Source organism: Schistocerca serialis, unplaced genomic scaffold, assembly GCF_023864345.2.
Source record: "Schistocerca serialis cubense isolate TAMUIC-IGC-003099 unplaced genomic scaffold, iqSchSeri2.2 HiC_scaffold_1401, whole genome shotgun sequence".
NCBI classification, from domain to species: domain Eukaryota; kingdom Metazoa; phylum Arthropoda; class Insecta; order Orthoptera; family Acrididae; genus Schistocerca; species Schistocerca serialis.
Window position 1 is genome coordinate 1,664,599 of NW_026047627.1, and position 25,902 is coordinate 1,690,500.

General features: G+C 38.7%; 1 protein-coding gene across 1 annotated transcript in view; it reads right to left on the reverse strand.

Annotated features, from left to right (window-relative positions):
- LOC126442696 (zinc finger protein 729-like) overlaps positions 1-20,607 on the reverse strand; it is a 172,202-nt gene extending 151,595 nt beyond the window's left edge. Inside the window, exons 1-2 of the mRNA XM_050090745.1 lie at positions 20,486-20,607; positions 18,479-18,565 (exon numbers count right to left, since the gene is read on the reverse strand). Of these exons, the coding sequence (XP_049946702.1) occupies positions 18,479-18,547 (69 nt within the window). The 5' untranslated portion in view covers positions 18,548-18,565; positions 20,486-20,607. The remainder of the gene's footprint in view (positions 1-18,478; positions 18,566-20,485) is intronic.
- Positions 20,608-25,902: the final 5,295 nt, after the last annotated feature.

The following is a 25,902-nucleotide window of genomic DNA, read 5'->3' on the forward strand; positions in this document are numbered from 1 at the left end:
CTTGATTTTTATTTTGGAATTTAAGTTAATTTTATTTTTGGATGGTTCCAGTCCTTCCTGCCCCCTTTCAGCCTATTTCAATCAATATATTACAAATAGAATCTGCAATAAAACAGAACTGGCCATTTATGAGAAACTCCAAATATCATTTGGGCATTTGAATGTATCCATTACAATCGGCTGACAGCAGAACTTTCAATTACATGAAACGTAATTTGGTTCATATGACATTATAATTATGACATAGGGGTCTTTAGACACCACAGAATAATGTCACAAACCACCACAATAAGGAAACTACTGTTGACAGTAGTGTGGAATGAGTCATGGCACCATGTAGATGACTGCATCAAGTACATGTCTTGACAGCTACAGGTTTGAAGAAGGTACTTTGGTTTTGCCCAGTGTGAATGTGGAAACACTTACGCAGCAAGCTAGTTACAATGCTTCTCACTACTATTTCGCACATGGAAGCCATGTAAGTTCTTTGCAAAGTTCTTTTCATTTATAAAGTTAAAAAACACCTCAGACAGGAAATGAAGTTATGCATCTGCAACCCTGGAGGAAAATATGACAATCCAAGATAAGCTGGTACAACTTTTTCATGGGCCATCCCCTCTCCAACCCCTAAGTGTATATTGGTAACACCTGTTGCAGGCTGTAATGGGAAGTTATGATGGCTGAAAAGCCGATTTATGTAGCCAATGACATATTTTTAATTCAATGGAGAGACAAACACAGTGTTTAATCTAACAACTACCTTGACATATCAGATGTTAGAGTGGGATCAAAGTGAATTTCAGGGAAAAAGCCTGTTTGCAGTGGCCAAACAAAAAAAACATGTAACACTTAATGTAAAACTGGGTTTTCATGAATTATTTTAGCACTCTTCTTTCCGATATTGATTTGTATCCAACAGGACTGTGGACAAAGACAGGAAATAAGGGGAAAGTGTCAGTTTTGAGGCTAACCTAAACCCGAGGGAAGGCTGTATATCAAGTCTGCCACAACATAGATTCATCTCTGAGAGAACGCTGTTAATAGTATTTGAAGAGAGGCAGTGAAACACTGCTCTACACCCCAATACAAGAACCTCTTGTAAGCAGCAGAAGAACACAAAGATACGACTATGCAGACAATACCACTCACCAAAACCAGGATTGTATATCAGATAAAATTAATAAACTTTCAAAATCAAAGTTGCACATGTGTTCTGTATACACACTTATATGATTATATTACATTAACAGAATTGTCAACATGTATCAAAAGCATGCTGTGAAGTAAAGGCCATCCACAACATGATTAGTTTGTATGTTAATGGCAGGACTGAGATGGTTAACAGCTGTGCATTGTCTATGATGTAATATCCTTCCATTGGCTGCCAACAAACCGGTCCAGAGACATGACAGAAATATCTACTTTTTACCATAAACTAGTGCCGTACGTGGAGCACTGTTTGTGAAGTTTAGCTAATAAACCTGTCCACAGGAGTTGTTGACTTGAGGAACTATGTTATTAATGGGGACACACAAAACTATTTCAAGGTAACGTATGTCCATCTAAAGTACCTGCACTTATCAGGTCTCCATGGCAAGGACTAAGGAATGACAGAAGCCCCTGGTTCCAGTCAAGATGCCACAGGCTCATAAGCTTTCCAGTGTTCTTGACTTCGCTGGTTTGTCTTCAGTCAAAAGGAAAGGGAGGGTACTGGCTCCATGATGTGCAGAGTACTGTTGATTGGACACCCAAACCAATGCAACTCGCTTATTTGGGCCTGAAGAATGCCTCACTGCAGCATCCAACCAAGCAGTGAGGGGTTGCTCTTCACTGTGAAATTCAGTGTCAGAACAGTGAGACTCAGACACACAGCAGCACTGTGTAGTGATACACACCACTACGAAGTAATGTGGTGACACATACCGCTGTGGAGAAGTTGATGCATATCCCTACATCATCTTTCCAATAAATGATACTAGCAACTCTGAGTTATTTATGTAACAAGATTAGAAAAATAAAATAATGTTTTTAGGATAAAAGTACAGGGAATAAGATGCATGTCGAGATCTTGTGTTCGCCAAAGTTCCATCTGAGATGTGGTATTCCAATGGTGAGTTTGAGTAATGTATAGTACAATTACTGGAATTTCTGATCCACATGTTACGGAAACTTTTTGTTAATAAATGCCCAAAAATTATTCAGCATTTTTCTGCAATCATCAGTGAGTACTTTTATTCAGCTACATGTTTCAAGATCTCATAACAATTTATGTCTTTTCAGTATTACCCAATTTTTGTATATTTCTAGTTTATATATGATCCTCTATATCTTTCTACGTACTGATAGATTATCATCTGCAACTAAATTATGTTCCTGTGAGTTTGGTTGGCTAATCACCAAATCTCTACCTATGAAGCAATTTTGTTGCACCACAAAATTTCATGTTCATTTTGTAGAACTCCACTCACAAGCTATAATTCTTTTCTTTACTGAGAACAATGTTTATATTCCTGTGTCAATCACTATTTATAATCACTTGGGTTTGACACTAAGTTGGAACTTCTCTCTCTCCTCTGCCTGTGCCACAGTGAAGGCTCCAATAAGTATATTTTTTGATTTTATGATGATCTCAGCTCCCTATTTTCTGACCTGTGTTATTCAGTGGAAGATGATAGGGTACCTCTGCAAAGCCCATGAGGGCACTATGGTCAAGAAGGAACTAAACAAGTAGCAGGTTATATGCAGAACACATTTTTTAGATTATAAAACCACCCCTAAAGACAATAAGCAGGTAAATGCAGATCTAAGTGTGGGTCACCTAATTTTGGTACTCAGGAAAATACATCTCAAATGTCACCAAAACTAATGCAAACCCAATGTAAAAGTGAAGCTTTCAACAACTTGGAGGTAGTTGTGTGATTGGATTGAAGAGTTCCTAGGTAACAGAACACATCACGTCATTCTCAATGGAGAGAAGTCTTCCGAAGTAAGAGCGATTTCAGGTGTGCCACAGGGGAGTGTTGTAGGACTGTTGCTTTTTCGCAATATACATAAATGACCTTGTGGATAACATGGGAAGATCCCTGAGGCTTTTTGCGGATGATACTGTAGTATATCGATAGGTTCTAACAATGGAAAATTGCACTGAAATGCGGGAGGATGTGCAACGAATTGATGCATGGTGCAGGGAATGGCAATTGAATCTCAATGTAGACAAGTGAAATGTGCTGCGAATACATAGAAGATCCTTTATCATTGAGCTACAATATAGCAGGTCAGCAACTGGAAGCAGTTAATTCCATAAATTATCTGGGAGTAGGCATTAGGTGTGATTTAAAATGGAATGACCAGATAAAATTGATCGTCTGTAAAACAGATGCCAGACAGATTCATTGGAAGAATCCTAAGGAAATGCAGTCCAAAAACAAAGTAGGTAGGTTACAAGACACTTGTTCGCCCACTGCTTGAATACTGCTCACCAGCGTAGGATCCGTACCAGATAGGGTTGATAGAAGAGATAGAGAAAATCCAACGGAGAGCAGCATGCTTCGTTACAGGATCATTTAGTAATCGCGCGAGCGTTACGGAGATTATAGATAAACTTCAGTGGAAGACTCTGCAAGAGAGATGCTCAGTAGCTCGGTACGGGCTTTTGTTGATGTTTCGAGAACATATATTCAGGAGGAGTCAAGCAGTAAGTTGCTTCCTCCTATGTATATCTCGTGAAGAGACCATGGGGATAGTATTAGAGAGATTAGAGCCCACACAGAGGCATACCGACTATCTTTCTTTCCACGAACAATACTAGACTGGAATAGAAGGGAGACCTGATAGAGTTACTCAAAGTACCCTCCACCACACACCATCATGTGGATTGAGGAGTATGGATGTTGAAGTAGAAGTAGTTATTAACATCTTAGTGCTCTATTAGGCATTGTCTTACTGGATGTGGTATGCCACTGGCTGCCTCCAACTTCTGAACTCACTGACATAGTGAGTTACATGAAGACCTAGAGCTTCACACTGGAATGGAAACTGTCATTTTCCACATAGAAAAAGTGACAGATGATGCTTGGGACTGAACTCAAAACACTTGAATTTGTAGCCTCACACCCATTCAAGAAGCAATCCTCGTACTCTTAGAAAAGTATGTAAGCATTCAAGACAAGATCCAGAGTTTCATTAACTAACAGTGGCATTATACACACAATGCTGGAAGGAAAACTAGAAATGATTAGCTACAAAATCTGATATTCCATACAGAGGACCCATTAGAAAGATGCACCACAGAATGCAGGCAGTAATAGCTTTATTATCATGAAAAATCAGTACTGTAGAATGAAATAAATCTGCATTTATCTCATTGCATGTTACTGAAATTTGAAATCTGCATAAAGATAAGTATCAAATGTGAGGAAAAAAATAATTTTAAAGTGTCAAATGTGATGTGGGAAAAAAAAAAGAACATTTGAGTTCCAACATCCATCCATCATAGTAGACTAATGCTTAAGATATAGTCTGGTAAATATTGTATACAATCGAATTTCTCTATCATACTGTAGTGACAGGATATATATACTTCTCAGCTACATAACTGAAGATGCATGCCTTTAGATGGGGAGAAAGATGTGGAGGAAAATTACATCAATAAAGTACAACATGACATGAGGTTGGGCAAATATAGACAACATGAGCCATGTCATTTTATCAGAAGCTGTCCAACCATTTCCTTGAAGAAATTTAGAGAATCCATGGAAAATGTAGACCTAAATTTCCAGAGGACAATCTGAACTCATTCATCTCAATCACATCCTGTGACATTAGCACAGCTGTGAGAACAAAAATTCCTGTGAAAATCTACAAAACATATTTTCCAAAACATTAGCCTGTGCAATTGTTTAGAAAATACACACAACAGGAAAATATTTATTCTGTTAGCAATAAACATGCCCAAAATAATAAATTCTCTAAATACAGAGATTGGAACATGAGCACTGGACTACTGAAGCATCACAGATTGCTACTGTTAAAAACAAATTCTGAAAGATAGGAACATACTTCTGCCTAACAAACCTGGTAAGGTGATCAAACATTATGTAACAGCCAATACACCCAGTATGGGGAATGTTGTGGAATAGGGTGAGGACCTGCAGATGTTAACAACATTACATAGTTACATGACAGCAGAGATCTGTACAGCAAATTCAAATGAAGCTAAATCCCCTGAATCCCCTTGGCCAACCAGAAGTTGAACATATGAGACCCACCAAGACAGCCTATATAAGAAGTCTTCCATTAATTTATAAGCAAGATCATATCTTGCAAAACACGAAACAAAAAACGAAAACCCCAGAACTTCTGAACAAAAATGTTAGAAAAGGGATCAAAGACAACTCTACAAAGGGAAGTTGACAATGATGCATGTGGTAGCAAAACAGATGACAGTAACAGAAAAGTCATATTTACAATGCTTTGCCATAGAAAGTTTCTCCATTAAAGAACACAAAAATGTATTTCACATTTTTGGCTGCAGCATGGATACTAAAATGACAGATACATAATTGACTAAGGTGGGGACTGGAGGGAGAAGGAAAAACCAAACTTTTTCTACACAGTAGACCACTAGACCTGAAGTGGCAGCCATCAGATTAAATAAGACAAGTGGATCTTGCAGAACAACCTCTGGCAATTGAAGTGTTACTTTATGGAACAGTGGCTTTTCATGGGAATAGAAAAATGCACAGGTCATTTCAGTTTGTAAGAAGAGACACAGGAAACATGTTTGGAGCTAAAGACCTGAACAGAAGATAATTTTGTTCCCCTATATGATTTTGGAAAGAAAACAGTTCCTCTGCAAGAATAAAAATGGATCCTACAGTCATTGATCAATTAAAATCAGTTGCTCTATTCACTCACAATTCTGCTGCAATGCAGTCAGCCAATACAATTTTGAATACCAGATAAATTATGCTGATCAGAAACATTCACAATTTGATCCAATGGCTGCCTAATATTAGCGAATTGTCTATGAAACAGACGTAAAAATTTATTTTGGCTGCACTGATGAGTTAAACCTGGATTTCTTGCATTTTATGGGCTGTCACCTTAACCATTATGGACACATCCCTGCAATAATAAGAACTTGACTGAAAATGGTATCTTGCAAATCATCCTCTTCAATTTCCTTCAGATTTAGAGTATTTGGAGTTCAGTGCTGGAACATCAATTTCCTAAACCAGCACTATGCAGTTACCAAACAACTACAAAAATTTGACTTTGATGATCACAAGATTTCTGAGTGCTGTCAACTAAAAAATATTTCCTAATTATTAACACAATTGCTGGTAATTGAGACTATAGCACAAAAGTGCCTTAATGAAAAAGCTGCTGGTTTGAATCTTCTAGTCGGAACTACTAATTTTTGAAAACTTCCATGTCTACTAACAACTTGCAAATTTAACAAATACTGAATTGTAACGGTTTAGTAAAAATTACATTTTTTCAACATTCGACATATTAAAACAAAAATTTTGATACATTTCTGTGAGATTTCTTTACTTTCAATTTGATGCTCTCCATTTTTGTACCAAATTGTAATTTTTCAACAATACTTGCATTTTTATGTAACTTTTACTTAAAAATAATTTTAATAAAGTATGATTCAGCATGATATAAAATTAACATTCGTTTTACATATGGAATGTAAATAAAACTAAAAGAGCTGGTAGCGATTAGTGTTATCTGAACCACCAATTTTATGGTTTTTATACTGTTATCCTACGCACTCAGCTACAGACAACTATATAATAAATTTTTTATACTTACCAGCACTAACAAATCACCCAACTGCCAAATGCATTTCTTGTTTCTACTTCTATGGAGAACTGTGTCATACTGCTTTACAAAATTATTGGCTGGTCGCTGACCTTAAAATCCTGAACCTAAGATGAAAATCTATGAGGACATGCAAGTGCCATCCCCTTGGCAGCCCTGGAGGCATGCTTGGTTAGGGTAATTTTTAAAGTAACTGGTCCTGAAACCAGGAGTTACAGCCACAAATCTGAGACATAGCAACAGTTTTCATCTGTGGGTTTGTATGTGTACCAATGCAGTCTCACAGAATTGTTATTTGTGTTCATACAGATAATGAAGTAATTCTACAAATATACATGCTAAGACTATTTCTTCTGCTCCAAGACAGCACTTTAAACAATAGTGCACAGCCCCCACACCAAATGAACCATGGACACTGCCAAGGTAGGTTTGCTGGCATGTCAACCATACTGAAAACAGTTAGGTGCAAACACGAATAAGTATTATCTGAGGAGAAATCAAGCTAACACATGGTTCCTCAAGAGAGGCAAAAGCTTTTTCAGCAGTTGCAGGAGCAATGGTCTGTATGATCAACTGACCTGGCCTTGTAGCATTAACCAATTTCCTGTGCCAATACTGCAAGTAGATGAAAGCAAAGGGAAACCGCAGCTATGTTTGTTTTCTCCTTCTCAAGAGCATGCAGCTCTACTGCACAAAATTATCTTAGGCAAAATATTCTGGAAGTAAAATAATCCCCCATTCAGATCTACAGTTGGAGGCTATTAAGTAGGATGTTATCAGGAAAAGCAGGCCAGGCAGTCTATATGTCTGAGTGTGGAGTATTACATACCTTAGTAGGGTAAGTATATATCACTAGGGGTAAGATAGATACTGCCCACAGGAAAATTAGAGAGACCTTTAGAGAAAAGCGAAGCACTTGGATGAATATCAAGAGCTCTGACAGAAACCCAGTTCTAAGAAAAGAAGAGAAAGCAGAAATGTGGAAGGATTATATAGAGTGTCTATAGAAGGGCGATGTACTGGAGGGCAATATATGGAAATACAGCAGGATGTAGATGAAGATGAAATGGGAGAAATTATACTGTGTGACAAGTCTGACAAAGCCATGAAAGACCCAAGTCGAAACAAGGCCCTGCAAGTATACAACATTCCATTAGAACTACTGATAGCCTTCGAAGAGCCAAACCTGACAGAACTCTACTATGTGGTGAGTAGGATGTAAGAGATAGGTGAAATACCCTCAGACTTCAAGAAGAATATAATAATTCCAATCCCAAAGAAAGAAGGCGTTGACAGACGTGAAAATTACCAAACTATCAGTTGGGTAAGTCATGGCTGCAAAATACTAAAATGAATACATTACAGATGAATGGACAAAACCGGTAGAAACTGACCTTGGGAAAAATCAGTTTGGATTCCATAGAAATGTTTGAAAACATGAGGCAATACTGGCCCTACAACCTGTCTTAGAACACAGATTAAGGAAAGGCAAACCTATATTTATAGCATTTGTAGACTTAGAGAAACCTTTTGACAATGTTGACTTGAATACTCTCTACCAAATTCTGAAGGTTTCAGAGGTCAAACACAGGGAAAAAAAGGCTATTTACAATTTGTACAGTAACCAGATGGCAGTTGTAAGAGTCAAAGGGCATGAAAGGGACAGAACGGTTGGGAAGGGAGTGAGACAGGGTTGTAGCCTATCCCTGATGGTATTGAATCTGTATACTGAGCAAGCAGTTCAGAAAACAAAAGAAAAATTTGAAGCAGAAATTGAAATCCATGGAGAAGAAATGAAAACTTTGAGGTTCGCTGATTACATTTTAATTCTGTCAGAGACAGTGTCTTGAAAGGAGAATAGAAGATGAACACCAACAAAAGGAAAATGAGGATAATGGAATGTAGTTGAATTAAATTAGTGATGCTGAGGGATCAAGATTAGGAAATGAGACACAAAGTAGTACATGAGTTTTCCTATTTGGGGAGCAAAATAACTGATGATGTTCAAAGTAGACAGGATATAAAATGTAGGGTGGCAATGGCAAGTAATGCTTTTCTTGAGAAGACAAATTTGTTAAGATTGAGTATAGATTTAAGTGTCAGGAAGTCTTTTCTGAAAGTATTTGTATGGAGTGCAGTCTTGTATGGAAGTGGACGACATGGACGACAAACAGTTTAAACAAGAAGAGAATAGAAGCAAACATCAAACAATGGAAAATCCAGGATGGAATGTAACAATACCAGAGAAGGAAAGTTGCTACTCACCATATAGCAGAGATGCCGAGTCGCGATAGGCACAATAAAAAGATTCACACAATTAAGGCTTTCAGCCATTAAGGCCTTTGTCAGCAGTAGACACGTGCACCCTTGCACGCACGCTCGCACACTCACACACTCACACGATCGCAGTCTCAGAGAGCTGAGACCACAGCTTGGCAGTGTGGTCTCAGCTCTCTGCACGTACATGCGTGTGTGCACGTGTGTGCGTGCATGTGTGTGCGTGTGTGTGTGCGTGTGTGTGTGTGCAAGAGAATAGAAGCTTTTGAAATGTGGTGCTGCTGAAGATTAGATGGGGAGGTACTGAATAGAATTGGGGTGATGATGAATTTATGGCACAACTTGACTAGAAGAAGGGATTGGTTGGTAGGACATGTTCTGAGGCATCAATGGATCCCCAATTTAGTATAGGAGGGCTGTGTGGAGGGTAAAAGTCAAAGAGGGAGACCAAGAGATGAATACACTAAGCAGATTCAGAAGGACGTAGACTGCAGTACATACTTTGAGATGAAGAAACTTGCACAGGATAGGGTAGTATGGAGAGTTGCACGAAACCAGTCTCTGGACTGAAAACAACAACAACAGCCTAGGAAGGTTAGAGACTTTAAATAGGAAATTGGATAGGTTGTATTCAGTTTTAGTACGAACTGAAGTGCAGTGGCAGAAAGGACAGGACTTCTGGTCAGGCCAGTACAGGATTATCAACAAAAAATCAAATAGGGGTCATGCAGGGAGAGCCCTAGTAATAAGCAAGAAAATAGGCACTTGAGTAAGCTAATATCAACAGCAATGTCACTGAATTACCATAGCTGAAATAGGCATGAAGAAAATACAACAGTGGTAGATATTTGTATGGCAACCAGACCAGCAGATGGAATAGTAAAAAGTTTGATGAGTAATTATTCAATAGCTAAGGAAGATGACAGCCAATTCTAGAAGATAATTAAATTCAATAGTAGGAATAGGATGTAAAATAGTAAAGAGAACATCCAATGGCACAAATTACTGAAAGGGGGAAGCCGCCTGGTAGAATTTTGCACATTGCATGAATTAGTCACTGCAAACACTTTTTTCAAGTATCATGAAAGAAGCTTGTGTATGTGGAATAACATGGAGAAACCAAAAGGTTTCAAACAGATTATGTAATGTCAAAAACAAAGATCTCGAAACAGGAATGTAAACTACAAAACATTTCCAGGGCTAGATGTGGACTCTGGCTAGAGTTGCTTTTATTAACTGCAGAGTAACGTTGAAGAAATGGTAAAAGTAGAATTTAAGTACATGGGATTTGGATAAACTTACATGAACCAAAACTCATTGATGGTTTGAAAATGAGCATTAGGCAACAAGTGATAAATAGAGGGTAAGTATACACTGGGTGATGAATAGGCAGCTTTGAGATGAAACAGTGAAGGCAGGAGGAAACATAGGTAACAAGTAAGGCCTAGTAGGAATACCTTCACAACTCATGAGATACTGAATTTAATTGATGAGAAGAGAAAATACAAACATGTAGCTATTTAAGCAGACAAAAGGGAATACAGACATTACTGGAATGATGTTGACAGAACATGCAATATGGCTAAACAAGAATGGTTGTAAGGCAAAGGAGAACGAACTTGCGCAAGAAAGGGAAAGGAAGTAGTTGTAGACAAGACTGTAAATATCATAATATGACCAGAATTTGATACAGCACTAAATGAGCGAAGTAGTAACAAGGCCATTGCAGTTGATGACATTCCCTCAGAATTATTGGGATACATGGGAATGCCATCCATGACAAAATTATTCCACTTTTGTGCAAGATATGAGATAGTTGACGTACAGTCATACATCAACCAGAATGTAATAATTCAAATTTGAAGAAAGGCAGGTGCTAACAACTGTGAATATTATCAGATTAATATGACATGCTTGCAAGAATGGAAAAGCTTTTAGAGGGTTAACCTTACATAAGATCACTTTGGGTACCAGAAACATGTAACACAAGGCAATACTGCTACTATGACTTACCTTAGAAGATGAGTTAAATGAAAACAAAATTGTGTTTACAGCTTTTGCAGATTTACTGAAATGCTTTTGAGAATGTGGAGTTCACTGCACTCTTTGGAATTTGGGCAGCAGCAGAATAAATAGACAGGAAACAAAAGTTTGTTTGCAACTTTCATAGAAACCAGGCACCAGTTGTAAGACTTTAAAGACATGGAAGGGAAGCATTGAGCAGGAAATGAGACAGGCTTGTAGCCTACATCTGATATGCATTCTGTACGACGAAGACACGAAGGAAATATGGAAAAAAGTAAAGCAAACTTTGTGTTTACCAATGACAATGTAATTCTATCAAACAAAACAGGCATCTTGAAACTCTCAATGAAGGGATGTGTGGGCGGTAAAACTCTGAAGAGTAAAATTGGATATCATCACTAAAGGAGATTGTATGACAAACATCAATAAAAGCAATGGAATCTAGCTGAAATATATCAGGCAATGTTGAGTTTCGACTACAAAATGAGACATTAAAAGTAGTAGACAACTTTCGCTATTTGGGCATCAAAGTAACTGACAATGGCCGAAGTACGAAAGAAATAAAGTGAAGACTAGCAATATCAATGAACATGTGCCTAATAAAGAGGACTGTTCACATCTAATATAAATTTAAGTGTTAGGAAGTCTTTTCTGAAGACATTTGCATTGCAGCCCTGTATGGAAGTCAAACATAGATGATAGGCAATTCAGACAAGATGAGAATGGAAGCATCTGAAATGTGATACAGAAGAATGCTGAAGATTTGATGGGTACACAAAACAGCAAATGAGGGAGGAACATAGGGACCAATTTCACTAACACAAGGAACCTGTTAATAGCACAAATTCTGAGGCTTTTAGGGATAGTAAAGTTGGTAATGGAGGCATATGTGAGGGTAAAAAGTGTAGAGGGATACTATGGCTTGAAGGCAAGAAGCAAGCTCAAATGGATGTAGGAGGTGACAGTCATCAGAGATTAAGAGGTTTGTGGAGGGTAGTCTAGCATGGGCAAATGCATAAAGCCAATCTATATTATATTCACCAAAATTGAGCCATAACATAACACTGCTTAATTTCATACAGTCACACAAATTCTAGAATTATCTGTTGGTTCACTTGCTCATCGATTTAAAAAATCTGCCAAGAGTTCTTTTAAGAAGACAATTTTAGATATATTACAAAAAATTGTCACATATTTTAAGTCTATGACACTTCTAAACAATAAATGACTCATTCTTTTCAGAGTGGCCTTCTCAGTGACAGTCAGTAAGGTGCATTTCAATGGTAGTGATCTAAAAGTTATATGAATGATCAGTGACAAGAAATTTGAAAATTTATTAGCATCTTGCACTTCATTTTCCTAGGCTGCTACTTTGAATCATATTTCCTACTCCCATAATCTTTATTTACTTATCGGTAACTATTTTATACGAGATGCGCTTCATCATATAAAAAAAAAAAAAAAACAATAGTGTAGTGAAATCAGTGGGTACAACCAGAATCTTTAATATTGAAATCAACAATACCCACACCATACAACTAATTGTAACATGGATTTTCTATTAGCCAATCACACAGTTTTATTTTGGAATTTTAAAATGATGTGGATGAAGCAGGGAGGGAATAATAAATAAAACTTTTGAGGTCATTCACTTTGTGAGAGTTTCCTGTTCTTGCTAGCCCATGCCTTGGGATGTGGATGTTTGCATTACTTACAGTATCTTCTTTGTAAACTGCGTCCTGGCAACACATTCCTTACCATTCTTCCTAATGCCAACAGCAGAGTCATGGAGATATCAAAAACTATTAGTATTCTAAGCCTGGTAAACAAATACAGGCACCACTATATGTTCTGCCTAACATATTCCACAGATTTTTTTATGCCACTGATATCAGCAGAATAAACAGGTATCTGACAAAGGAACCAAAATATGACATACAGAGCATGTTACAACCAAACACTACTCTCAGTTTACACATAAGGTACAACAATCTTGAGAGCTTTTCTTCCAGATTTGGTTATCTTTTTCCCAGTTCACTTTCCCATCAACATGAAATTTGGCACATTTACTTTCTATACTGATTCACAGATATGTACAATGAAAGAGTGTTAAAAAAATTGAGATTACACACACACACACACAAACACACACAAACACACACACACACACACACACACACACACACACACACACACACACACACACACACACACACACACACACACAGGGAGAGAGGGACAGCAATGTAAAGGTGGGAGGAGGGGTGGGGGGAAGATAATGTGTTCTCTGTCACACCATGCAAGGATGTGGTAGAGACAGTATGGGTTGCTAACGGCAGTTTTGGGAAGCTATACTGTGGGAGGGGAAGGGGAGAAGAGAAACTGAGAAAGGGAAAACAATAACTGCACAGTGCACTGGGAGTGTTTGGGTGTGTGTGTGTGTGTGTGTGTGTGTGTGTGTGTGTGTGTGTTTGGGTGTGTGTGTGTGTGTGTGTGTGTGTGTGTGTGTGTGTGTGTGTTTGGGTGTGTGTGTGTGTGTGTGTGTGTGTGTTTGGGTGGGTGTGTGTGTGTGTGTGTGTGTGTGTGTTTGGGTGGGTGTGTGTGTGTGTGTGTGTGTGTGTGTGTGTGTGTGTGTTTGGGTGTGTGTGTGTGTGTGTGTGTGTGTGTGTTTGGGTGTGTGTGTGTGTGTGTGTGTGTGTGTGTGTGTGTGTGTGTTTGGGTGTGTGTGTGTGTGTGTGTGTGTGTGTGTGTGTGTTTGGGTGTGTGTGTGTGTGTGTGTGTTTGGGTGTGTGTGTGTGTGTGTGTGTTTGGGTGTGTGTGTGTGTGTGTGTGTTTGGGTGTGTGTGTGTGTGTGTGTGTTTGGGTGTGTGTGTGTGTGTGTGTGTGTTTGGGTGTGTGTGTGTGTGTGTGTGTGTGTTTGGGTGTGTGTGTGTGTGTGTGTGTGTTTGGGTGTGTGTGTGTGTGTGTGTGTGTGTTTGGGTGTGTGTGTGTGTGTGTGTGTGTGTTTGGGTGTGTGTGTGTGTGTGTGTGTGTTTGGGTGTGTGTGTGTGTGTGTGTGTGTTTGGGTGTGTGTGTGTGTGTGTGTGTGTTTGGGTGTGTGTGTGTGTGTGTGTGTGTGTGTTTGGGTGTGTGTGTGTGTGTGTGTGTGTTTGGGTGTGTGTGTGTGTGTGTGTGTTTGGGTGTGTGTGTGTGTGTGTGTGTTTGGGTGTGTGTGTGTGTGTGTGTGTTTGGGTGTGTGTGTGTGTGTGTTTGGGTGTGTGTGTGTGTGTGTGTTTGGGTGTGTGTGTGTGTGTGTGTTTGGGTGTGTGTGTGTGTGTGTGTTTGGGTGTGTGTGTGTGTGTGTGTTTGGGTGTGTGTGTGTGTGTGTGTTTGGGTGTGTGTGTGTGTGTGTTTGGGTGTGTGTGTGTGTTTGGGTGTGTGTGTGTGTGTTTGGGTGTGTGTGTGTGTGTTTGGGTGTGTGTGTGTGTGTTTGGGTGTGTGTGTGTGTTTGGGTGTGTGTGTGTGTTTGGGTGTGTGTGTGTGTGTGTTTGGGTGTGTGTGTGTGTGTGTTTGGGTGTGTGTGTGTGTGTGTTTGGGTGTGTGTGTGTGTGTGTTTGGGTGTGTGTGTGTGTGTGTTTGGGTGTGTGTGTGTGTGTGTTTGGGTGTGTGTGTGTGTGTGTTTGGGTGTGTGTGTGTGTGTTTGGGTGTGTGTGTGTGTGTTTGGGTGTGTGTGTGTTTGGGTGTTTGGGTTTTTAATTGTTTTTCGTGTTAGTGGTCATGTTTACGTAATGACGTCATAGGTGCCATATTGGAGTCGTAGTGTATGATTGCTTCTGCCATATTTGTGATGTCATGGATCAAAGTAGATGGGTGTAATTGGACACTTCTGTATTTGTGACTGACAAGACAAGGCATGGGAGATCTGTTTCTGGGATAATACTCGAAAGGAAATTTTAGGCTGTGCAGGCCTCAGTGTGACCCTTAGTATATTCCTTGCAACCACATTGTTTCCCAATATTGTTAGCTGATGGAGTCTCCTTACAATTCCTTTCCCCGTAACACACTGTATCAGAAAAAATCTACCTTACACTCCTTCAAATTCTTTCACCACCACCACTACTAGCACCACTAGTGGTATCAACTGCAGTAGTAGAAGTACTGCCAGTATTAACTTTTAGTTCATAGTATTATTCACTGACATTGCTAATTGAGACACCCAAATCATTGTAATACTATTTGTCATATTAAAACTTAGTTTCAGGAAAATATGATACAAAAAGCGTATAGTATTTGTGAAATCGTGGTCCAATTTAATAGAGGGCCTGATGGAACTAACCAGATTAGGTTCAATAAACAAACCAATAAGATCATAAAAATGTCATCAACGAATCTTGATCTGGTGAAGGGTGTGTGATTCTGGGTGGTTAGAAAGGAATCCTCTAGGTGGCATATGAATGAACTGGCAGAACATGGTGCCATACAAATGCCCTTTGATGTTCTGTAGATTTGTTTGTAGGCGGTGCCTTCAATGGAGAATTGTGGGTGAAAATCTAGTTGGTCATGGCGACCAGGAAGGGGCTGTAGGTTAGGAGAGAGTCAGACACTGGGAAAGGTACTGTTCAGTAACAGAAAGCCATGGGTGTTGGAGGATGTAATCATAGAGGGTGATAGCACTGACAATGATGAGCAGGGTGCCAAATGGTAAAGGAGCAGGAACTGTGAAGCTCAGTGAAGGAAATGATTGGTGTCTTTTGTGGCAGGGTAGGTTGAAGATGAGCAAAGATTCCATCTTTGGGAGCACATTAAAAAAACGCACACACATAACAAGCTTTTCTAAATTGTGCAAATGGAAACTCTTCGTACAACATATCAGTCATCCCCATAAACCTCAACGTCCACTAGTCTGTATGCTCCACCCCACCTATTCCCTACCTTGCTCTCATTCTAGCACTGCACACACCTATCCCACAACTCCACCCCCCCCCCCCCCATGCCCCACACAGCCTCCCAACACTGCACCTAGCAGCCCTATTCTGTCCCCACATGTCCTTGACCAATACCACAGGCAGCACAGCATCACCTCCACCCCTACCCTGCTATCCCTCACTTCCCACCCCACAGCACCTCTTTACCTCTCACTCCCACAGATTTCTACTCACATTAGATGTGTTCATGGCCTAGTGTTGTTCTGTATTTCATATGAATTACTTTGTCCAAAAGCTTAAATATTTGGCAGTCAATTCATTCTACCTACCTGCAACCTAAGGTCTCCTCAATGTGTTGAGTTGGAACGCATGCTTTGTATATCATTACTCTATCCTGACATTTCCCGTGTTTGATTTTAATTTCTCTGTTCTTTGGAAAACACAACTGAAGCAACTGAGTTTTGTTTGTCACCATTGGTCCAGTTCAGATACAACCCCACATGAAAAGCCTGAACAGCAATTGCTCAGTTACACAGCTTTGAGCTAATGGAAAAACAGATACATTTACAATACAGATGTAACACATGATATGAAGGTGCAATATAGTCCTCACTTCCGTAGTTATTCCAAAAAGAAGTGATAAGAAGATTGGTACAGTGAAGGCATGTGTGCTATATCTACAACTACTTGCCTTAACCAACTGCTGACATTTTGATATCAATGCACGAACTACAATACCACTAGAAGAACGAAGAACCTGAATATGAGCACGACACTACACACACTGAGTTCATAGAAAGAAAGGTAAGTGAGAAATTCGAAGCACAAAGGTTTTCTTCTTTTCGGGGAGGGGGGGGGGGGGGGGAGGAAGGTCCTACTTGACGCAGACTTTGGCAGCTGATGCTAACAAAAACCTGACAAGGCTACTTTTATAACATGACATTGTCTAGCGTGAGTGTACATTTGTGTTTTCACTGCTTCTAGAGAAACTCTCAAGATGAATGATTCAGAGCAAATGACATCTTTACAGTGTCACAGGAGTGTTTTGATCTAACTACATGAAACAAATTACAGCACTTTGATGAAGAAAGAAATGAAGGATATATTTTCAAAACCAGCTCGATGAGGAGTGAATTTTCCATAAAATGTTGATTGCCACACACTGGAAAACTGAAAATCCTGCTAATCTCAGAAAAAATGAATCAAGGAGTGAGCTCTAACGGTAACTTCAGCATGTTTTAATTTGCCTGACGCTGACAGTGACATTCTGCTATAATTACTTCTTTTATGATCACCAAACCTGTAAGCATATGTTGTATGTTACAGACGTGTCATACTTGAGCCCACACAGTTTAACTCTGTGATTATATTCAGATTTAAGTAATTTATTTGATACTAAATATTTAGAGTAGTAATGTGAAGATCTACTGGTTAAAGAGCACTGCAAACATTCCAACATTCTGTAGTTAAAACTATAACACTCCTTTTTTTCCTTTTAGTTTCAGCATTACCACCATTTCTTTTTAGGGTTGTACATTACACTACCAACTGCTGTTTCATTTAATAGTATTTAAGCTTCTCAAAGGATTTCAACAACTCTTGGTCCCCTACCATTTCCCTATGTTTAATAGATTCTGAATACCTACTGACAAAACAAAAACAGATCAAGAACGGTAGTATTGCTAACAATAACTTTGAGGGTATAAAACCAATTAGATGAACAATAGCAAAAATTATACACCAGGAAAGAAATATTGTAGGTCGTGAGTTTAGATTTCTCCATCATGCACCATGACGAATAGACTGCCAAATATTGTCTTCGCAATAAATCCACATATATAGCCCTCTTGTCTGAGAAAGCAACACTGGTCAACTTAAAAAAACTGACCACAAATATAGCATATGATCAATTCGTCCAGCAAACCATTCAACTGATCTACAGTAGTAGCTAAATCATCTGCACTATCAAGTGGAGTCCACTCATATATTACTTTATCATATCCATTAATAATACCTCTTTCTAAAAAAGGAACAAATCTAGACATTAACAACACACCGAACTAAATCTCAAAACAGAAAATTAATTTGTAACAAGTGATTGCTAATGTCACAACTCAAGAACATTTGACAATTTCCTAGTAGACAGCAAACATGTGATCATTGACTACTGGGATGCCAACATCACACTAACATTAAGCTGCAGAAATTTTGAAACATATTAAATATTAGCGAGCAGCATCATATACTACAAGACACCAATCCATTGCAAATATGTTGCACAGCCAACACTCAACTTCGTTTGGTCAAGAAGCAAAACCAACAGTCAATACCAAATTTTTCATCTGACAAACAACAGGACATGTAATCTGCTTGTTTACACACCACACTGCACAAAGAAATTAATGAAACAATGGTAAAAAATACAAGAAGCTATTTACCAAGGATTCTGGTTCAGCATATATTTCACTCTTCTCTTTTTTCACCCAACTAGTTCCCTTGCAGTCCATGATTGCCCTCCTAAGCCACTGAAAAACAAGAAAGCAAAAGTTATATGTTTACATTGTTATTATTCGACATAGTGCACAGGCAGTATTTTCTGGCTGCAGCAAATGAGTCGATGCATATGAAAAATTTAAAAATGGCTGAGGGACAAAGAACCTGACAAAATGAACTGATTTACAACTTGCTGGTTATGAGGGCTCTGAAGCCTCAGTGTCATTAATGGTAAACAAAACTCAATTTGAGAGAAAACAAAAACCCCCACACAGTGGAAACAAATGACTTTCAGTTACTGCTGTTACTTAGTAGCATTTGCTTGTGGTAATCAGTCTTTTTCTGAATATGGTAGCTGACTTTCTTTTTCCACATAAATTTCTAAGTGTCATGTGAAGCAACTAAGATAAAGTGAATTTACCAGACAAATCTATTTACTGTAGACAATTTTACATATGAAGAATAAAAGATTAAAATTAGCCTTGAGCTATATCGAAGCCTGTTAATGTATCTTGCAAATTCCTTAATATATAGAATAATGTAAGAGGTTTATAATTATGTTCTTAACAACATATGCAAGAACAGAAAAGAATTATTTCTCAATCATACTGGCTGCATTTTCAATCAATCTATAAACCCATATTTGCTCATGGTATTCAGAAAAGCAGAACATGAAAATCCACCCATACAGACAGAACTTTCTTTTTTTCAGTCAGTTTAGTATGTATTTTTAAAAACTGTTTTCTTCTACAGTGATCCATATTCAACGTTATCAACTCAATATAGAGCAATGCTGCAATCTTTACCCACACTGCTGCCTGCACGTTGCATAGAAAAACAAATGATTCTTGACTGTCAAGATTTAACGACGATTAAATTCCTCTAACAAGACTTAGTGAAATTACTTTCTCATAAGCGTACCCATGACAATGTTCTGTGGTTTTCGTATGCTTTTGTCGGTGGCAATTACACATACCCATTAGGCCTTACAGAGTCAATTACATTCCCATATCCTTCCACAGATTGAAACGTGCACACTACTACAGACAGCAGTTAACACTATTTACTGAACTACGGAGCACATAGGCACATTGAAAATCCACGGAAAACGCAATGTAATGAATTCCCTCTACAGCATTCTCTTTCATACCAACATAACCAATCCCTGATACTCTGTATTAACGTATACTAACGAATCTGATGTATCGGCAGTACAACTGTTTGCGCTACAACCCGGGCGAACTACAGATCAGATTACAGTGAACTCTTACTGTCCCTATTCCTTCCTTCACAAATATTGTTACCGAACTTCGCATGCACAATACAAGTAAATATAACAATATGAATACAGCGTGTGTGTGAACTTAATGAGGGCCTTTTTTCGTCCATGACAAAGTATTTCACAATGACCTTCACTTTCTCTAACCACCACAGCATATAGACACTTTTCCGGTAATTACAGACAACACATCAAAATATCTGGCGGTTCTTTTGCTAAATCACGGGAAACATTTAGCAATTTTATCGGACAGTACGAAAACAGCAAGCACATTACATACCCACGCGTCGATCTGGTGTTCTTCGTAATTGCCGAACAGCACAGGTACGTAATGTGCGCTAATATGTTTGTCTAAACACTAGTCACCTCCTGCTTGCAATGCGGAAACACAAGCTCACTGAAAATAACAAGTGTTTGGTTCTGATACACATAACCTGAAATAATTACTTACGAAATTCTAAGGCTATCTGAAACCATAACCAGAAGCGCCAAGGATGATACAAGAATTAAATGTGGAACAAACTTATCGTTCAAATGTGCCCAATAAATGAAATTAAACTAATATTATAATTGTACGAACAGTTACTATAGCATCATTACAAGGCATTGGCAAACTACTTCATTCGACGCAGTTAGCTGTAATGATAATAAAAATTAAGTATTGACTTAGTACCACACTCAATATGTGTCTTTCCGTGATTTCCTGTCTCCACCATCAAATCACTTACATAGTACACAGAAAACGCAACACAATACCGTACAAACGCATGACACGAACTACTAAACTCTACGGTCGTCTGCTGCTGTGGTCAAAGTCAATCAATGCGGAAGAAGGAACCTACCAAGGAGGTCGTTCTAACATTCTTGGAATCAGAGCTGCATATCTGCTAGGAAAAAAATTAAAGTCGTTTGTTGGTTAATTTGGGGGAGAGGACCAAACAGTGAGGTCATCGGTCCCGTTGCTGAAGGAAGTCGGCCGTGCCTTTTCGAAAGAACTGTCCTGGCATTTGCGTGAAGCGATTTAGGGAAGTCACTGAAAACCCAATCAGGAAGCCTGGACTCGGGTTTGAACCGTGGTCCTCCGGAATGCGAGTTCATTGTGCTATAACTGCGCCACCTCGCTGTTTCATGAAAGTCGTATGGGAAACTGTGTGTTTTTTATTAATTTTTTCATAGTTGCAAGTATGGTTTCGAAATCTACAAATAATTCTACAGTATTTGTGGATACTAAGGTCACACAATTTAAAAAACAAAAACATTGTTCACCCAATCGGCTATATTGCAAAGCTTCAACTAAAACAATATTGCGAAAAATATATGCTGTACTTACTAAATTTTAAAAATAATACTACTAACGAAAACAGAGACTCTCATGGCTTGAAGTGTAATGTGGAATGCATGATTTGTCAGCTTAATACTGTCTTAAGGAACCATCTATAAGATTTTAAACAAATTTAATTAAAGCAATGCTTTATACAACTTTAGCATTCAGAGAATCCCTCATCCCTAACTTCAGAGCATATCAACATGAACAAAAGTGCAAGTCTGAGAGTTTTCTTAAGTGAATAGTGCTGTACGTGAAATAGTTTCTAGTGAATCTTCATTCATGATTTAAGCCCAGTGCACATGTGCAACTAATATGACACCCTAGATGATGGAATACTGGAATGACACCACAGTTAAATGAGTAAAGACACAGTTTTCAGTTACATCAAAAAATGGTTCCAGTGGCTCTGAGCACTATGGGACTCAACTGCTGTGGTCATTAGTCCCCTAGAACTTAGAACTAGTTAAACCTAACTAACCTAAAGACATCACACACATCCATGCCCGAGGCAGGATTTGAACCTGCGACCGTAGCAGTCGCACGGTTCCAGACTGCGCACCTAGAACCGCGAGTCCACCGCGGCCGGCTCAGTTACATCGCAAAAATTAAGTAACATTTATCTTGCGACATAAAGTTCAACTCGATTCTACTTTCTACTCCACTTACCATTCCCACCAGTGAATTGCGTCATTTGGCTGCGTCCTTTTGACTGAATTTCAAAGCACCATCACTGTAATTAGGTTTCCATTTCAAAAAATTGTCTTGTGTGTGATGCACATTCTGGAGTACCAAAAACGTTTAAAGACCTGTTGTCAGCAGCATTATTACAGATCCTTAGCTGTAGGGAACGTTCTTTTTCTGGAAGTACAAGAACCATCACCAGAAATACAGAACTTTAGACAAATAGGTTGCTTAAATTATAGATGGCTGAGCCTGAAAATAATGGCAGTGAGATTTCTGGGGAAAATTTAAGAGTATATCGAAAGAATAGGCTAACGAGAAATTCGTTGCAATAGACAAAAAACTCAAAGCCACCATGATGGCAATTGAAGCTGCATGTGAGAATGTTTCACTTCAACAACAGTTTCCAAATCATACTGTACTCATTGGGGGAACTTTAGTAATTCAACAATCAATTAGGAAAATTACAGTTTTGTTAGTGATGGGTGTGGTAAGACACCCTGTGAGACATTACTAAATGGCTTCTCTGAAAACTACCTAGAACAGACAGTTAGGAACATCTCTCATGATGAAAATATATTGTTTCTAATGGCAACAACAAACAGACCTGACCTCTTTGAGGATGTCCATATCAGTGAACATGATATGGTTGTGACAGCAATGACTTTCTTTTATTTATTATTATTTTTGAATTTATCTGTTGTTCCAGTGATCCATGTTGTGACACTATCACAGGACATGGAATGTGTCAATTTTATAAGCTTTTGGCCAGAATTTATGGTAATACACAAAACAAAACAAAAACAGTGAACAGTCACTTAGGTCCCACTACAAAAAAATACATTTTAGAGATGGAAATGGAAATGAGCGTTTGGCGTCATTGGCCGGGAGGCCCCTCGCGGGGCAGGTCCGGCCGCCATATCGCAGGTCTTATTACATTCGGCGCCACATTGGGCGACCTGCACGCCGGATGGGGATGAAATGATGATGAACACAACACAACACCCAGTCCCTGAGCGGAGAAAATCTCCGACCCAGCCGGGAATCGAACCCGGGCCCAGAGGATGGCAATCCGTCACGCTGACCACTCAGCTACTGGGGCGGACATTTTAGAGATAGACAGAGGTTACAAAACAAAAACAGTAAACAGTAACTTAAGTCCTACTACAAAAAGTACATTTTAGAGACAGATAAAGATTACAAAATAATAAGTGTTACAGAGAAATAGATATTACAAAATACATGTTTGCAATAAAAATATTCGGTATTACAAATACAAATTTGGGCATACATTTGCAATTTACCGTACAAGAAATGTTAAACACTGTAGTTCAATGACTCTTCTATTGTATAAAATGATCCTTCCAATAGGAACTGCCTTAAGGTTTTTTGAACAAGAGATCTTTATCTACCAAACACTTAATTCTTGAAGGGAGGGCATTAAAAAAATCTTACAGCAACTGAAATGGACTCCTTTCTGCACCATACTTAGATTTAGCTGTTCATAGTGGATATCATGTTTCTTTCTAGTATTGTGACTGTGATATGCACTATTCAGCTTAACAGAGTACTAACAAAGTAGAAAGAATAACTGAAACAAGCATATATATACACTGCTTGTGTCTGTGTATATGCGGATGGATATGTGTGTGTGTGTGTGTGTGTGTGTGTGTGTGTGTGTGTGTGTGATGTGTGTGTGTGTGTAAGTGTGTGTGTGTGTGTGTTCAGTAAACTAGATAAAAAATCAATAGTGTCATATCTCAATGAGGAACTGAAAGTTTAAGCACAGGGCAGCAGCATGTAGAGGAACACTGGCCCAAGTTTAAAAGAATAGCTGAGCATGCACTGGATAGATATGTACCCAATAGAACAGTTCATAATAGGAGGCACTCTCTACAGTATACAGTTACTGTAAAGAAACTGCTAAACAAACAGAGACTACAGTGTAATTGATGTAAAACAAAGCATAGAGCTGTAGCTAGAGAACTGCCGAATAAAACGCATTTGTCTGTCAAGAGATCATTGTGTGAGGCTTTCAATGGCTGCTGTAGCAGAACATTGTCAAGTGTTCTGTCAGCTGCCTACGTCGAATATCGATGCTGTGACTTTGAAGTGAAGCTGTGAAGGAATAAACATAGCTAAACCCAGACCAGGCAGACCTCACGTACTGATGGGCAGGAATTGCCAGGCATTGTTGTCAAATAATATTTCACAAAACCCAAAGAAATTCTGGTGGTATGTAAAGGCTATTAGTAGCAGAAAAGTTAGTGTCCAGTCCCTAGTGAATGAAACAAGAACTGAAACAAAGAGTAGCAAAGCAAATTCTGAAATGCTTAACTTTGTTTTCAGATTTTCCATTGCAAAGAAAAACCAAGGAGAAATGCCCCAATTTACTCCTCATATCACCGGAAAGATGAGGGAATAAGTACTAGTGGCAGTGGTGCTAATGAACAGCTGAAATAGTTATACTTGAATAAAGCTCGAGGGCCCAGTGGAATCCCTGCCAGATTCTATACCGAATTTACAGCTGAGTTAGCCCCACTTCTAACTAAAATCTGTTGCAGATGCCTCAAACAAAACATGGTGCTTAATAGTTGGAAGAAATCACAGGACACACCCTCTGTAAGAGGCTGGTAGAAGTGAACCACAAAATTAGTCTCCAGTATCCTTGACATCGATTTGTTGTAGAATTTTAGAACATATTTTGAGCTCAAACAGGATGAGCTGTCTCAAACAGAATTACCTCCTCCATGCCAGCCAGCCACGATTCCAAAAATATCGGTCATGTGAAACCCAACTCATTCTTTTCTCACATGACATACTAAAATCTTTGAATCAAGGCAGTCAGGTAGATGCAGTATTTATTGATTTTCGAAAAGCATCAGACTCAGTACCGCACCTGTGCTTGTTATCAAAAGTACGTTTGTATGGGGTAAAAATTGAATTTTGCAACTGGATTGAGGAATTTTTGGTAGGGAGCGTGCAGCATGTTATTTGGATGGAGAGTCGTCGTTAGGTGTAGTAATAACTTCACATGTGCCCCAGAAAAGTGTGTTAGGATCTTGCTGTTCATAGCGTATATTAATGACATTGCAGACAATATTAACAGTAACTTCAGACTTTTTGCAGATGATGCAGTTATCCATAATGAAGTACTGCCTGAAAGAAGCTGCGTAAATTTTCAGTCAGATCGTCATAAGATTTCAAAGGCATGTAATAACTGACGACTTGCTTTAAATGATCAGAAACATAAAACTGTGCACTTCAACATGAAAAAGCGTAGTATCCTATGACTATAATACCAATGAGTCACAGTTAGAATAGGCAAACCATAAAAATACCTGGGTGTAACACTTTGTAGCGATATGAGATGGCTTAGTCGTTGGGAAACCAGAGGGTAGACTACAGTTTATTGGTAGAATACTGGGGAAGTGCAATCAGTCTACAAAGGAAATTGCTTACAAATCAGTCATGTGATTGGTTCTAGCATATTGGTCAAGTGTATGGGACCCATACCAGATAAGACTAACAGGAGAAATTGAAAGTACACAGAAAACGGCAGCACAAATGGTCACAGGTTTGTTTGATCTTTGTGAGAGTTTCACAGAAATACTGAAGAAGCTGAACTGCACAATTTGAAGATAGACATAAACTATCCTGAGAAAGGCTACTAACAAAGTGCCATGAACCGACTTTGAATGATGACTCTGTGAATATATTACAACCCCTTATGCATCGCTCACATAGTTATACTGAGGGCAAGATTACAATAATTACAGCACATGCAGAGGCGTCCAAACATTCATGCTTCTCATGATTCATGGGAATGAAATGGGAAGAAACACTAATAACTGGTATTTGGACATACCCTGTGCCATTGACTTCAGGCTGTCTTACAGAGCATAGATGTAGATGTAGGTACACAGGAACTGTCTACAGTTGTCATTTAGTTGTGCCAAAAGCTAAAATAAGAATTAATCACTATGTCTAAATCAATGAACATAAGAAATTGTTAAAATCTCAGAAGAGTGGCGTGTGTACAGATTTATCTGGCACCTAAAAAGATTGTTTTCTGAAAATGT